The sequence below is a fragment of the Hippoglossus stenolepis genome, chromosome 16, assembly GCF_022539355.2.
Source record: "Hippoglossus stenolepis isolate QCI-W04-F060 chromosome 16, HSTE1.2, whole genome shotgun sequence".
In the NCBI taxonomy this organism is placed as follows: Eukaryota; Metazoa; Chordata; class Actinopteri; order Pleuronectiformes; family Pleuronectidae; genus Hippoglossus; species Hippoglossus stenolepis.
The window spans coordinates 5416908-5432485 of NC_061498.1; the positions used below are offsets into that span (position 1 = coordinate 5416908).

Sequence of the window (15578 nt, forward strand, 5' to 3'; positions counted from 1 at the left end):
AAATTAATTTGCCAAAAAGAGACAAAAAAAAGCTCAGAATTAAATTAACTGATTGTTGTTATAAATATTATGATCATGATGCATATTTCCTATAGATATCGTGGAGGAAAAACAACTTTCACTAATTAATGCACAAGCAACGTCTCGGCTTGTTTAGATCTTGTGCTCTAACTTTGTTTGGCTGAAAATGAAAATGATCTATCTGAGGATCTGTTGTATTATTTGGTCTGAGCTGCAAACTGAGACTCACTAATCGACTATCTGACTCTTGGTTTCTGTCGCATTTTCTCTTCTTGTTCCAAAGTTTGCACTCAGGCAAAACTTTCTGTGTGAAAAACAGGGGATAATATTTTTGCATTCAACGTTTTTATCGTTTTTATGGTTTGGCACAATCTGAGTGGTGAGAAGATAAAAGAGATACAAACTACTGAAGACTGGAGAAAGGTTGCAGGCTGTGACACTCTGCAGAATCACACTCGGGTGTTTCTGGGTAAAGTGTGTGATGATGGTTTTTAATAAGCGTAAAGTGGTAGACACTGTGTCTGACTGAGAAAAGAAGAACATGTATATGAAAATTTGTTTTACCTCTAAAGGAAACGTATTGGTCAGCATCTAGATAGCGTGAAGTGGAGGTGAGATAGATTCAGGTTTTAATGAAGCTACAGGAAGCCGAGTCCTTTTTTCATTAGTGCAGGTAGTTTCTTCTTTTCCAAGCTGCCAGGCACGATCAGGCCGGAGCTGCAGAATAAGCCACGGAGGTTTTCTGCTCTAATAGCTTCAGGATCTGGCAGCGAACCCAAAGGTGCCAGAACGAAGAGAGAAACTCGATCTCAATCAACCTTTCCTGTAATGAATATTTGAAATTAGGGGGTGGGGGGAGAAGAAAGGGAGAGGGCGAGCCGTGCATGTGCGAGTGTGAGAGTTCGGAGCAGGAAGGAAAGTAGGAATTTATCCCGGTGACAGGTGAGATGGAAAGGTCTGACCCCGAGCTCCCTCAGAAAGAAAACTCACCAGCCGGCGTGCATATCATGGACGACAGGATTAATTTATGTAGCTCTCAGTGGTGCCAGTGGGGAGGAGCCGGGATCGGTGCATATAAATCAAACGTGACATGCTGCTACAATCAATAGTTTTGTTGACGTATAAAGATGCATGGAAATGTTGTATTTACATTTTAGAAAGCTTCAGTCTCACATACAATTTTATAGAAGATTTTGTTGGGGCTGTATTTCAACTCATATCAGATTTTTTTGTTTACAGTTTAAAGAAATTAGATGCTGGATCAACAATTCACAAATCTGCAAGTCTAAAAAATAAAAATACATCTCTTACAGTGAATATATATGAATATGAATATTTTTTAAGTCTGGTTCTTACGCCTTGTGCTTGGAACGCCATCACAAACTCGGATGGTTACAGATATCTTGTCAACGTTCGTCCTTTGAAGGAGGAAAAAGACAGAATTAAGTCCAATAATTTAATTTAATCATCAGTAAATCATCAATAAAATGACTCTAATAGTGTTTAAGCTTTTATAGCTCGAACACAATGAGACCATACTGCTCAACATCTGTATTAAACCCAACAACAGCAGCTGTATTTGTTTTTCTTGGGTACTTCCACTACAGCTACGTCTCCTCAGAATATGTGAATGCTCGATGTGTCACTGTGAAGATTTTGTGTTTTTATAATGAATCCTTGACACTGTAGCCTCACATGAGTCTCTTATTTTTCTGTTCCGGCTGTATTTAGAGTTCAAAGAAATAATGATTTGACATTTACAACGATAATTATCAATATCGATTGATATAAACATGGCAACCTGTTCGCCTGCAGTGATTAACTTGTTTACCTCCTTTTCCCCTTAGCTCCTTTTCTAATTATTCAAATATGTGCGAAGAAGTTAGAATTATTTTCTCTACCATGCAAGAATAGTGTTATTTACATGTTACTGCATCAAAAGTATTTGTACAATCATGTAATAACTCTGTCACAGCTTATTTGGCCTCATCTGTACTTTTACTGTAAACATTATAGTAGTTTCAGTTACAATACTTTAAGGAAATTGTTTTAAAACTTCCACTGGTAGTGTATACATGTGGATTTTTATGTATTTGTCTCCATGTGGTTTACTGACGACTTGTTTGGAAAGTGCTGCCATTTGATAAAAGGTTCTGCCTGTTTAAAGCAACATAGTTAATTGTGTTCCGGAGGTTATTCAATTTCAAAAGGACCTAAATGATGTTACGCACCTTCTATCTAAGTGATGAGACGCGTGTATCATCCAGTGTTGAAGTAGATGCTGGTAGAATTAGCCCAGTGCAGTGAGACGCCACGCTCAGAGCCGCCCTCTGAGATAATATTGTGCTTGAGTCCACACACGGCAAGAAAGCCGTTGCACTGAGATGCACTGGCACGTTTTTTAAAGCCTCCCCGAGGGCTGCATGTTTAAAGAAAACAAGAATAAGGCATCACGCAAAGTGTGGATTGCATGATTTGTCCGTCCCAATTTTTGTCAGGCATGAAGACGCTTAAATTAGATTATTGGCCAGAATTGAGGGACAGTTTTGGTTCACACATTGCATTTGCTGCAGAATTATGAAAGACTTGTCCGTGAAGCATTAATATCGCTGTGTTCACGGTCATTTACCCATCTGTTTTGCAAAAGGCTGTCCTTGTGAATATCCAATATTTTCATTTGTCAAGGGACTTGACTCTGGCTTTCTATAAATCAAGTATCCCCATTGAAACGTCCAGATGAAAGCCTCTCTTAAAAAGACTCTCTTCCTTTGACTTTTTTCTGGGGATGTTAATCTGCGATCGGTGACTTCAGCGTTGAGACACCATATTCAAGTGATCCATAAACAGACGGATCAATAAAAGCACCGCCACCTCTCACTGTTGGACACTTATTGCCATTCTCATCCTGGACGTATATATACAGATAATTGACTCGGATGAAGAGTCTGTGGAAACGCCTGAAGGATGAGCTTTATATACCAGCAGGGCTTCACCAGGGAACTTCTGAAGCTTAGCAAAATACTAATCAGTCATGAAGGAGGCTTCGGCTGCGGTGGCTCAGTGAGGCAGGGTGAGGATATGAAAGCAGGACTGAATAGAGCAGGTTAGGTCAAAGGTAAAGGTCAGTGATAAGAGCAGCTGCTGGCCAACAAAGGGAAGAAGGCCCGGACGCTGAAGATGGAATTGGATAATAGACAAACTGGTTCAGGTTTAAACAGTATTATGGAGCAGATGAGAGATTTAGAGGCCAGTGGAAGTGCAGGGATCAGGTGAGGGAGGAAAGGTGGGGAATATGAAAGGTGGTGTCTGAAATAACATTAAGATTACTGGGTTTCAGTTAAAGAACAGAGATAAGAAGCTCTGGCTGTGACCATAGACTGCAGATCGAACTGGACTTGGACGTGTTCAAGAAACACAAGCGAGTCCAGTTGCCTGTGTACATTTGATCATCAGCAGGATTAATCTGTGTACAACCCTGTTTCTTATACGATCAAATAACTAATTAAAACCAAACTGAACAAAAAATGAACACCTGGCCATACATCAGTGAGAACTATACCTAAAATGACAAATATCCTTTTTATAGTTTGGCTTTTTATTTGGTGATGCCTGTCAGCACTAACGCTGTTCGTTAACAGACCTACGCTCCAGGTTGAAAGTCGCACAGTTTAGTTTTGCTCGTGTTAGAAAGTAAAATCTGCAGAATGTTATCTTGGCGTCGGAGGAAGTCACTGCGGGCTTGTCAGTAGCGATTGAAAGGCGCTGGAACAGGCGGAGAAGGCACCGTAGCTCAAGGCTGTCAGGGATGAACAGGAGGCGCAGGTCTGCAGAATACTCTGTCTCGTTCGCCAGGCACAGTAATGGCGAGATGAAAATCTGGAGGCTGAAGTAGACCTGAGAGATTCACCTGGCCATACATCAGTGAGAACTATACCTAAAATGACAAATATCCTTTTTATAGTTTGGCTTTTTGTTTGGGTCCATGTCCCGTCCACTAACACGGAGGAGGTTAGGAGGTGGTGAATGAGATGCTTTGGCTTCACTTTTGGGGGCGACATCATGTCGTCCATCTTTATTCACAGTGTGATCATGACCTAGCGAGACTGATCTGGAAGTCGACGAAGAAAACAAATGTTTAGAGCTTGAGCCGCAGTAAAAAATAATGTGTGAGGAACATTAACTGTATTCAATGTTATTTCACAGTCTTCAATCCAATCATCCGTCTTCTTGGACTGAAGAGCTGTAGCTCAGTTTTCTGCATGACAGTGCGTAAAGCCAATGACTCTCTGCGGGCAGCTGCTGGCAGCTGGTCAGTGTTGCACCGTGGACGCAGCGGGCTACGATACAAATGGTGATTTAATTGGAATTTGTTCATGATATCGATTTGCGCTGTGACACGTCCGAAATTGAGTCGTTAAATGAGATTAGCTGCTGCTAAATTGGCCCTTTATTAACCAGCAGATGAGGGATCACGCAGAGGAGCACACGGATGCCATCAACATGCTGCTGCAGCGCCGTCGACAAGCCGGACCGTCCATTAGCCGATGTTTCCCACGAGAGGCAGGAGCGAGGCGAGAGCCGGCCCGAGGAACAGTCGATTGTAAACAAATAGGGTTGTAAAAATGTGGTGTGTGTAGGACGGGTGCTCGGTGGCAGTAATAGTGATTTAGCAGCACAATGTGTACGAGGAGCGTTGCTGTGGAGTTGCTCTTCCCACACCAAAGCCCAGAGGCTTTGTTTGGATTTACTGCAGAAAGTACACTGCGGCTGATTCACGATCCTCTGGACGAAGCAAATATCCCGAATCTACTTCATGAACCCGAATAATACCAGAGTGTTTTCTTTTTTTTTCTCACAAAAAGCCTAAAACACTAATTAAATTTTACGGCGGTGGAATAGGTTTGTCCTAAGTGCAACAGGTTTGGTCGGCACGGTAATGTGTTGCCCTGCAGTGGCGTACTTGTTTACCTCCTTTTCTTTCTCCAATCTTTTTAAATGTATTGTTAAACTGGGGATATAAAGCTGCAAATGTGAATTGAAATCCATTTAGCCTCTTCTTCTTTTTTTTTTGTCTGGAGGAAAGAAAATTTGTCTAACTGCTGAATTATTCATTTTCTGGCCAGTTTTACTGAAGATATTCTGGAAAAGACGGAAACTGTGCAAAGAGGGAGAAGAAAATAGGAGCAGGCAATAAAAGGGAAAAAGATCTGGGGGAATATCTGGGCTTTCCCTAATATAATTCACTTTAAAGCTGAAGTATAACACTGAATTTCTTTCTTTGTTTGTAATTCTTCTTCCGGAGCGCTTCTCTTCCATTTTTAAACCTCAACAAATATACACACATGGACCCAGAGAAATGGGAGATTTTCTCCCTCTCCTTATTTTATTTGCTGGTGATGTAATACAATTTCCTTCAGTGCAAGGTGGCTTTAGCCTGGGCAGTGACAAATGAACCCTGACAGGGGAAGTGAGCCTGCACACATTGCAGTTTCTAAAGCGTAATGCAATTGATGGGGGAACACTGAGAGGTGAGGCTTTATTTTCACTTGCACGACGTGAGGCCGCTGTGGGTTTCTACCACTTTTCTCAGGGGTGCGGACCCCAAATCCAGTCCCGGGTCCCGAGGGTGTCGTTGTTTATCTCCATTCTTCGCATCTACTTCATCAAAAATGCACGACGACCTTCTGTCTGAGGCAACAAGCTAATTGTGTTTACTCTGCAGCAAAGACACATGGGAGGCTTTTGGTGATTTTGAATTCTGGGGCAGTTGGGCTCTGCATTTAGTGTGGATCAAATAAGACGGCGCCGGGTCAGGACCTCAACACGGTGGCTGTGGCGTCTGTAACCTGCGTTGACCTTATCGTCTGTAGCTGCAGGCTCTGTAATTGACTGGGTGTTCTCCAAAAGCATCATTCCGGTTTACCGCCGGTCAGGTTGTTATTAATTTGAGTGAAGCAGGAAGACAAAACCAATATTGTCGGACTAATTTGCCCGTTCCCGTGTTTTGTGAGAGCGCTGTTTCGCGGCGAGCTGCTGGTTTACTAATGAAAGAGAAAATAAAATAGAAACTCGGCTGGAATGATGTTTTAAAGTGAACCAGCAGTAAAATGGGGCATAAAATAAATGGGATTTAAAATGTGGCCTTGGTTTTCTACATCAGTGCTTTTAAACTGCGAGCACAGTAAATCATTTCAGAGAAAATGATTTACTGCTGTGTTTGTTTTGTGCCTGTGGCTCTGTGGTCTACGTTATATAAAGCCAATGTCATTATATAAAAAATGTACCATGTCATAAAAATGTCAAATTCATTAACTTACTCATTAATTTAATTTATAACTCACGTCTCGTTCCTTCTCCTCTTCGTCTTCCTCACACTCTGTGTACCATCTGCATTTATAACAGTGGTTGTGTATCACAGTATCTGTCTGTGTCTTTTTAGTGCTTGGGGGCCAAGAGTCCCGAGGGGTGCTGAGGAAAATCAACGAGATGCTGGAGGTCATCATGAAGAGGATGGACACGCTGTCTAAACTGGGAAACACCACAGACAACCACAGACTGGATGAGCTCAGCTCGGCACTGGACAGGTACAGCTTGTAATGTCAATATCTCCTTTGTTGCTCGTTAGGACTATTAACAGCATCGGTTTGTCAGTTGGACACAATGTGACAGACGAGCTGCCGTCACTTAGGGTTTTGTCCCTGAGAGTTTGCGGGGGAGGCGGCTCATCACCTGCGCGATCGTCAGAAGATTGCATTGCAGCGGGTTTGTGGAGAAATGACTGGGCCCTTGGAAAGTAATGGCTCTCGCTGTTTGAGCTCGTCTCTGCCTCGTATACAATTTTGAAAAACACACGAAGAGAGGTAGAGTAAAGTGGGTAATTTGAATTTGGATACACTTTCCATGCAGGTAATTTAGCTCAAGCTCAGGAGCCACAAGCTGTGATTCTACGTCCTGTTCCATCTGCCGTCTATGTTGTAAAATGTAACTGAAAAGCATCCTTCCAAATATCTTCTATACTGTTTATCCTTTGAGGCTCTTGAAGATCCATTTACTCTCACACACCCACCTGTGGTCAATTTAGAGTCGCCAGTTAACATAACCCCAGTCTGCATGTCTGGAAAGAAGCTGGAGTCCTCGGAGAAAAACCCACACAGACCAAGAGAGGGCATGAAAACTCCTCTAGGAAAGGACCCGACCAAATCGGGACTCAAACCAGGATCCTATACTTACTGGTGACGGTGCTAACTGCTGAACTACAATTAATTTTTCTACTAGAGGACCAGATAGCTGTGAGCGTCACATTTTTAATCATAAAAATAATTAGGGAATCCTAAATTCTACATATTGTTATATGTGGCTGGGCAAAGAATCTGAATAACGCTGTTCGTTAACAGACCTACGCTCCAGGTTAAAAGTCGCACGGTTTAGTTTTGCTCGTGTTAGAAAGTAAAAATCTGCAGAATTTTATCTTGGCGTCGGGGGAAGTCACTGCGGGCTTGTCAGTAGCGATTGAAAGGCGCTGGAACAGGCGGAGAAGGCACCGTAGCTCAAGGCTGTCAGGGATGAACAGGAGGCGCAGGTCTGCAGAATACTCTGTCTCGTTCGCCAGGCACAGTAATGGCGAGATGAAAATATGGAGGCTGAGGTAGACCTGAGAGATTCAGTGCGAGGGAAAAAGGAAGAAGGCCAAGTGGAGAGCCTGGGGGCATCCCAGTGGAGGAGACGCTGTGAAGAGAGTTGGAGGAGATATGTGTTGGAACAAACTCCGTCCCTGCATCCCTAACTCCCTGGGCAGATGGAGAAATGAAAGAGACTGTCACATAAAAAAAAAAAAAAGAGGAAGAGCAGGGGTCTTGCTGGACAAGTTGACGGTGCCCAGAGTTGTGCGTGTGCTCCGCGGTTTCCATGGCAACATACCTTTCCTCATACACGCACCTTCTCCGGGTTTGAGGAGAGGAAGGCCCCCCCCCCCTGCACTTCTGCCTTTGCTGCCTGTTTCCCTCCCTCGTCCTCACAGCCAGGAAACCTCTCTTCAATAGAGTCTGCACACAGAACATAATCACCTCTCATGATACATCGAGAGGTTTTGCAATAAGAAATAAGAGCAATTTTACAATATGGCCGCAAATAATGAACAATGACAGAAGAGATGCGGTGTCGCACTTGGCCCGAGTTCTGCCTTTCACAACAAGCCTGGGGGCTAATATGTATTGTACTGTGGCCAAAGCTCCACGTAAAAAATATTTTCTATCTGCTATTTGATATTACACTCGCATAATTTAATTTTCTCTGGAAAGTGCCCTTTGGATATGCTCTCAGTCATATAGTTCTAACAATCATTTAATTGGCCTCTCAGGGACTGAAACTGGAAATGTTAACAGAGAGAAAAGGCCAAATAGTTTTTAAACCAACACTTCTCGGCTTCGTTTAAACTCGCTCAGGTAATTAAAAAGCGCTGCACGGCTCAGGGTCAGGGGTTGACCCCAAAGATTAGTGTGTGATCGCCAGGCAGGAGAGAAACTTTGTCCACGTGGGGTAATGTTAAAGAAGTAATTACCTTGTCTAGCATGTAGCATTTAGCATATGGGATGAATCCACGTGGGACCACAACCGTCTGTCTGTTGTGTCACCGTCTAATAATCTGTGTTTGTACTTGTATCCCAGTGTAATTGGCAATTAATTTACTCTGACCTGCTTGGTCTACAGGGGAGAGTGAAATGTTTTGGCTACTTCCCACTTCCCCACTTTCTGGGTTCTGCACTGAAACAAAATGAAATTGCAGTTTAGGAATATGTTTAGTTACGCAACATATAACAGTGAGATTGCTTTTCCCCTGAGAAACACACAGAAATACATTCAGACTTTTTACTGCTCGATCTGCATCTGGCCTAGAACCACCGTTCCATTAGTTTTTCGTGAGTTTCCCCCGGTTTACATATTCAGAGCAGTTTAACGAGCAATATAAATTCCAATAACGCTGCTACATGAAAAGAGAGCTCATAAGTCATTTCCCTGTTTGTTTTCATGTAGAAACAGGCCAAGGCAGCACTTCCGTTGATTCATAATGGTTTGATTATAACATTGTCGGCACACGACTTTAAAGACAAGCAGGGATGTGGGGAAACTTTGGGGTTAAATTTGACATTTTTTACTTTTGTTGTTGAATGTCAGATTTGAGACGAATTTTTACAATGACAGAAAAACATAAATTTGAGGGGAGCATTTATTTGTTTTGCCTCAGTGTGTCCTTGATAATTGAATTTCTCTTTCATAGAAGGAAATAAAAGATATTTTCAGTGATATTAAAAAATTATTGAAATATTTTTGATAAAAGTGGTTTCCCTTAATGACTCTGCCAAGCTCCAGCATCTTAATGTGTTTCCACATAAAACATTAGTTGTCATATGGAGCGTGCACGTCCACAATGAAAATCAATCATCTATAAACCGATCAGACTTTGTTTGTACAGCGCTTTTCATACGAAGCAACACAAAACGCTTCATAGAATAAAAGTGATAAAAGCTCTACGCTCCGAACCAGCCGTCCGCCCTCATCCGCACACGGAGCAAAAACAATAACTGAGGAATCGCTATCGTTACATCTCATACATTCACAACGAGGAAACACAGAGAGCGGGTAAACAAAGATAAAATAATAAAATGCTAACAGAGATTAGATCAGTGTTGCACAACCTCACAGGTTATCAGGAAAACACCAATTCACTCCTGTAGGTCAACTTACTGTATGTGGTGAAATATGTTCGTATACACTGCACATCACTTACTGATGAGGGTTTTTTTTTATTGATTGTTTTTTAAAGATGTCGAATATGAAATTCAACAACTCATTAAAGTTATATTTTCTTCTGTAATGAGGCCTTGATGGTGAAGAATATAGTTTTTATTAATGACCCAAGGCAAATGGAGCTTACACAGAAAACATGTATTTCTTTACCTCCATCAATATTTCAGCGGTTGGGACACGCTCGCTGTGGAGATGAGGGAAGACCCTGCTTCTTCGTTATGGACGAGGCAAACTTTAATTGAGTGTATTCATCTACAAGGACAAGGACACGTGCACAATTATCTGCTCCTGTACACACAGCAATTTAGTCCTATTAAAACGACGTGAATATTCTATCATGTCCTGATTTATTGATAATATTGTCACGTCCAGTGGTGGTCGAGGCATCAAATAATGGCACGAGATGGATAAAAGATTGCATTTTGATGACATTATAAATAGTAATGTATCAATGGACAATCACCACAAACGCTTAATGTTAAGTTTAGTTTAGCTTTATTTCTGACTCATGGTTCCATACCATATCAATATTAAAAAAATAATGAAAATAATCTATAGTTCAGTATTTGTGTCTCTACTAGTTCCATAAAGAGTTGCACTAACTTCACTCCACTACTCACACAGTGGATTTTTGTCAATTCAGGTCAACCTGACTTTTTATACAGACTTTCTTTCTTCGAGATTCCAGCAGGGAGACGTGTTTTTTCTTTTTTTTTTACAGGAATATTCTATAATTTATTGCATAAATCCATTTAGCATTAATGTAGGCAGTCGCGGTGCTTTTCCTAAGGTGCTGCAGCTTGGAAAACTTCTCTCTCTTTACTTTGACGGATCATTGTTAGATCATCAGAAAGATCACAGATTGTTGAGCTGGCTCTTTTTTCACCTTGCAGAGCGGTTAATGTGTCACGGGTTTGTTTCTGGTGACACTGCACAGCTGCACGTCCCGGAAAAGTGTTTTGATAAACAGGCTCCAGAGTGAAATGAAACTTTTACCAGCACTGGGATCCCGGACTGAACAAAGCTTCGGATCATTTGCTGTTTCTCTGTTTGTCGTGCCGGAGCGTTCCACAGTCTCTCTGCACTGTTACCCTGCATTATCACGTATCCTCTTTCCTTTGTACCTCTCCGAGTTTCATCCCTCCTTCTCTCTCTCTCTCTCTCTCTCTCTCTCTCTCTCTCTCTCTCTCTCTCTCCAGTGTAAATATTGCTTCCTTCCTTCCATTGTTTTGCCAACAGCTTACAGAGGTCAAGTGCAGCGAAACACATTTGCTTACAATTTAATTGACTTCAGTTCTTATTTCTCCCCCAAGGACCGGCTTTAATATGCTGACTCACTTTTCCATCTCAACAAATAAATTATCTGTCACTGTTTAAAAGCTTTTCCCATTTCACGCTTCAAGTTCTGGACAATTAGCATTTCTTCCACCACTTTGTAAATGGTGGGAAAACAAAGCAAACGGCTGTTGGGCGATGGAAGAAAGTTGTAAAAGAAATATACCGTCCTCTTTCTTTTGAAGACGCCTGATTGCAGTTTATAGAGAATTCAGGTCAACTACAAGATGGTTGTTGCAGGAATATTTTTAGATTTTCACTTCCTGTGTGTCTGTGTGTGTCTGTGTGTGTGTGTTTCTCTCTGTGTGTGTGTCCTTATGTGTGTGATCAGGATTCAGCCTATAGGGCTTGTGGAGCGCATCCAAGCCATAGCCCAGAACATGTCTGACATGGCAGTGAGGGTGGAGCAGATCCTGCAGCGCAGTATGGCCAGCAACAGAGGTACGACACACATGCACGCACACACACACACACACACACACACACACACACACACACACACACACACACACACCTTCTTCCCACTGCCCCGTCACACACCTGGAGAATACTAGAATACTAAATACAGCTGCAGCCCCTCAGATGAATCCTCTCTGTCCATTTCCAATCCCTCCAATCCCGAAAACACTTTCCCACTTTACCCCACGACTGTCGAGCCTGGATCCAGTCTGACGCTTGACTGCACAATCTGTGTGTAACATGCAACTTGCTGGTTGATCGTATAGAACATGACAGACGTTATTCACGGCACATTACCCGTCCAAATACCAAGTCACTGTTGTGTCTCAGGGAGAAAAGAGCTCTTATGCACCGCACACACACAGACACACACACACACACAGACACACACACACACGATGCTCCATCTCCACCACATATCATAACCACGTGACAGCAGGATGTTTAAATCACTGTGATGAATTACCGCCTCGTTAATGGGATCCAAGTCTGTCGGCTTTCTTTTTATTAGCCTTCATTCTCAATTTCTTTATCGGGCGCGGAGCAGAATTTCGGACAGCACAATTTAATTTACAATTCAATTCCCCTCTTGTATCCACTACACTGCACTTTATGACTGAAAACAGTTCAGCTCACAGTCTCATTAAAGTGTGTGAGATAATTTGTCTGTTGTCATAATGTCTGATATCATTTGAACGCAGCCCCCGCTCCGAACCTCGGCTAAGTTTTGACAGCGGCAGGCGGTGGCACTTCTCACTGCGAGAGGTCCGCCGTTATCATGCTAATCAGACAGAATGGATGGCAATTATTTGTCTGCGAGCGTGCTCCTCGACGCTTGGCAGGATGCAGGCGGAGACGCTGCAACTGCTCCTTTAATTAGGCTCGGCCGCTCTGAGCTTCAAGGGGGAGAAATGAAGGGAGGAGGGAGGAGGGAGGGGGAGAGAGTCAGCTGAGCTGCAGAGGGAGATGGGAAGAGGGGAGAAGATTATGATTTTTTATGAATCACACTTATGCAATCTATCTATGGTAAATCCAGCCTGCGGGTTGGATCAGAGGCTCGGCCATTCAGCAGGGGAGCCCGAGGTTTTATAAGAGCCTCTTAGCCTCACTCGCCATATCGTCCCTGTTCATCCCAAAGGAAGGAGCCTATATTAATATAGGCATATAGAGATTTATTCATTTTCACCAGGGGGGACGGTCGAACCACCTGAATACAAACGCAACAGATTTCCACCCAAACTTAATGTGAATGTGGACTTTTGGGGTTGATTGGTCAGGAGTGGGGGTCGACTCCCCTGCAGTAGCTGAATACTTGTTGTGTGAATATTGCAAAGCGAAAGCAGCATTTAGTGAGTTAATGCTGAATACCTGCCAAATACGGTACCATCTTTACGGATGTTTTAACGGCCACTTGTGTGGAAGAGGGAGGGAGGGCGCCGTCCTCCTGTTCTTTTCGATGCGATTTCAACTATGGATTTCATGATATATTCAGCAGCGTTAACGACAGGATGTTCACCTGCACACACAAATTCTCTATCTGCACGTCCAGCTCGTGCTCATGGGGGGGATGGCAGAGTGGACACATTTTAAGGGGCATTCATTTTTAATCAATCAATCAATATTAACCATTTAGTTTGTATTAATCACCATTTAAATGCTAATACAGTTTATCTGTAATTTACATCTATCAATTTTATCGGGTTGGTTTTGTGTTGCAGAATTACACCTCACATTAAAACGAAATACAGCACAGGATGTTTTTTCACCTTCCTCCTTTGTTGGACTATTGTGTCTTTGAAAAAATTCTGCATCGTATTTTGCTGATGTATGCCAGAGGCTGACATATGTGGTATTTTGTGTGTGTGTGTGTCTGTGTGTCTATGTGTGTTTATGCCTTTGATAAATACCCTGCATTTGTATTTTCTCCAGTGAGGGACGGGACATTAGGACAATGTGAGACTCCTAAAGATCCCCGTTATCCAGACTGTGTCAGCAAGATGGATGTAAGTCTTCATATCTCACTTTGGCACAAACAATCTCACACACACAACAACAACAAACATCCCCATGTCCTCTGTTGATCGCTCACCTTGGTGCGACATACATTTCGTATAATAAGATAAGAGGATGTTTAAAAGCTCTCTGGGAGAACTGGTTTAATGGAGCAAAACATGTACGCATACAAGTGACAGCAAAGAGGAAGGAAATAAATGAAATATAGTTTTATAATCACACATTCTACAGATATATTGTGTGAATTACAGCCTTAACGCGTTGTTAGAAATAGCAGCAGAAAATTACCGTGCGTGCAGTATAAGTATAAGGTAAAGTGTGTTTCTTTCGATAATTGCCTGGAAATGAGGGAACTCACGACAAAAGGTGAGAAAAACATGCACCTTCTGTACGATATTCAAGAGCAGTAACTAAAAGGTCTGTGTGTAGAGAGTAAAAATACACACATGCAGCACGGCCTATTATTATCACATGTTTATGGATGACGCAGGCCTCCGTTAATATGCTCATCAGTCCCATGTACACTGCACATGTATTATGTGCAAATCAGTGACTGTTCCACCTTATGTGCTGCTGATCGAGGATTTGTGTGTGTCCATGGCCCGGTCGTCAACTAACAGCGGGTAAAAGACTGTTTCAGAAGGATTTTTAGGCTCACGATGTTACAGATGGTTCTGTAGTTACTAACAAATGGGCAGATGCGTCCAGACTGGAAAACTCAGGGCCTGAACTGGGTGCAGGAGATTGTTGCACGATCTTGTTTAGATTGATCTAAAATAAAGAACACAGGGGAGCAATATGTGAACCACAACTTAAGTTACATTTTTGTGAGATAACAGTTTGGGTCTTTCCAGTGGATGCGCTCTCGTTGGACCTCGGATCCCTGTTACGCCTTCTATGGTGTGGACGGCTCCGACTGCTCCTTCCTCATCTACCTGAGTGAAGTCGAGTGGTTCTGCCCCCCGCTGGCCTGGAGGAACCAGACCGCCACGCCGACCCTGAAGCCTCTGCCCAAGAGACAGGTAACGCAACACTTCAATTTAGACCGCAGAGAAATCACTGCAGAGACATTATCCAGCTGCACTATTCTCTTGATGAGATGAGATAAGATAAGATGAGATAAGATAAGATTAAATAAAAGTTTTTGATCCCACACTGGGGAAATTCACTTGTTAAAGCAGGAGATGGTCAAAACCAGATAGAGAAGACAGCAAGTGGATGTACAAAATAGAATAGAATAAAAATTAGATACAATAAATACACATACGTACATAATATACACCTTTCACTGCAGACAGAATATTATAATATGATACTAGATTATACTATGATATGTTTAAGTCAAAATCTTTGCAGGCAGATAAAACAGGCTGATGACTCATGTCCAGCTCTAAGCAGTGAAAATACGACGTGACCAAATTTTGGATGAAAATGTGTGAATAAAGCTGTTTTGTTTTTTTTGCCTAACACTGCTAACACAGTGTTTTGAAACTATTATCTAAGTACACAAGGTTCACTCTCATGTTCTCTTCATCACTCGCTTCTGGCAGCAACTGCATCCCACTCTACCTCATCTCTCACTGGGTGTTCGCTGTCACTCCCAGTCTTCATCGCTGTTTTCCACATTTAATCTTTTTGATTCTCAGCATTAACTCACGCTGCATTGTGCTTATAATCACTCCTCAAGGTCTCACCCGCCGTTTGCCTCCTCCCTCCCCCTCCCCTGCTCCTCTCCTCAGAGTAATACAGCCGGCACAACAGGCCCTGATGCAAATTTGTTCTGCAGCTCCACCGTCGGGCTCTAATTGCCAGCTTGTATTCAATGATACTAATCCGGAGGCTTCCCCTGGGCACGCTGCATTTTGTGCTGTGCCATACACAAGTTGCTTTGGAGGGCAATATTTCACCCACATTGTGCGACTACAGTGCAGCGCTGCATATTGATC

At 42.6% G+C, this 15578-nt stretch overlaps 1 protein-coding gene across 2 annotated transcripts in view; it reads left to right on the forward strand.

The window, feature by feature from the left end:
• The window catches only part of LOC118122819 (alpha-1,6-mannosylglycoprotein 6-beta-N-acetylglucosaminyltransferase B), a 62885-nt gene that overhangs the window by 6265 nt on the left and 41042 nt on the right, over positions 1-15578 (forward strand). For both annotated transcript variants that reach the window (XM_035179694.2, XM_035179695.2), the window contains exons 3-6: positions 6461-6605; positions 11492-11601; positions 13549-13622; positions 14487-14654. In XM_035179694.2, the coding sequence (XP_035035585.1) occupies positions 6461-6605; positions 11492-11601; positions 13549-13622; positions 14487-14654 (497 nt within the window). The remainder of the gene's footprint in view (positions 1-6460; positions 6606-11491; positions 11602-13548; positions 13623-14486; positions 14655-15578) is intronic.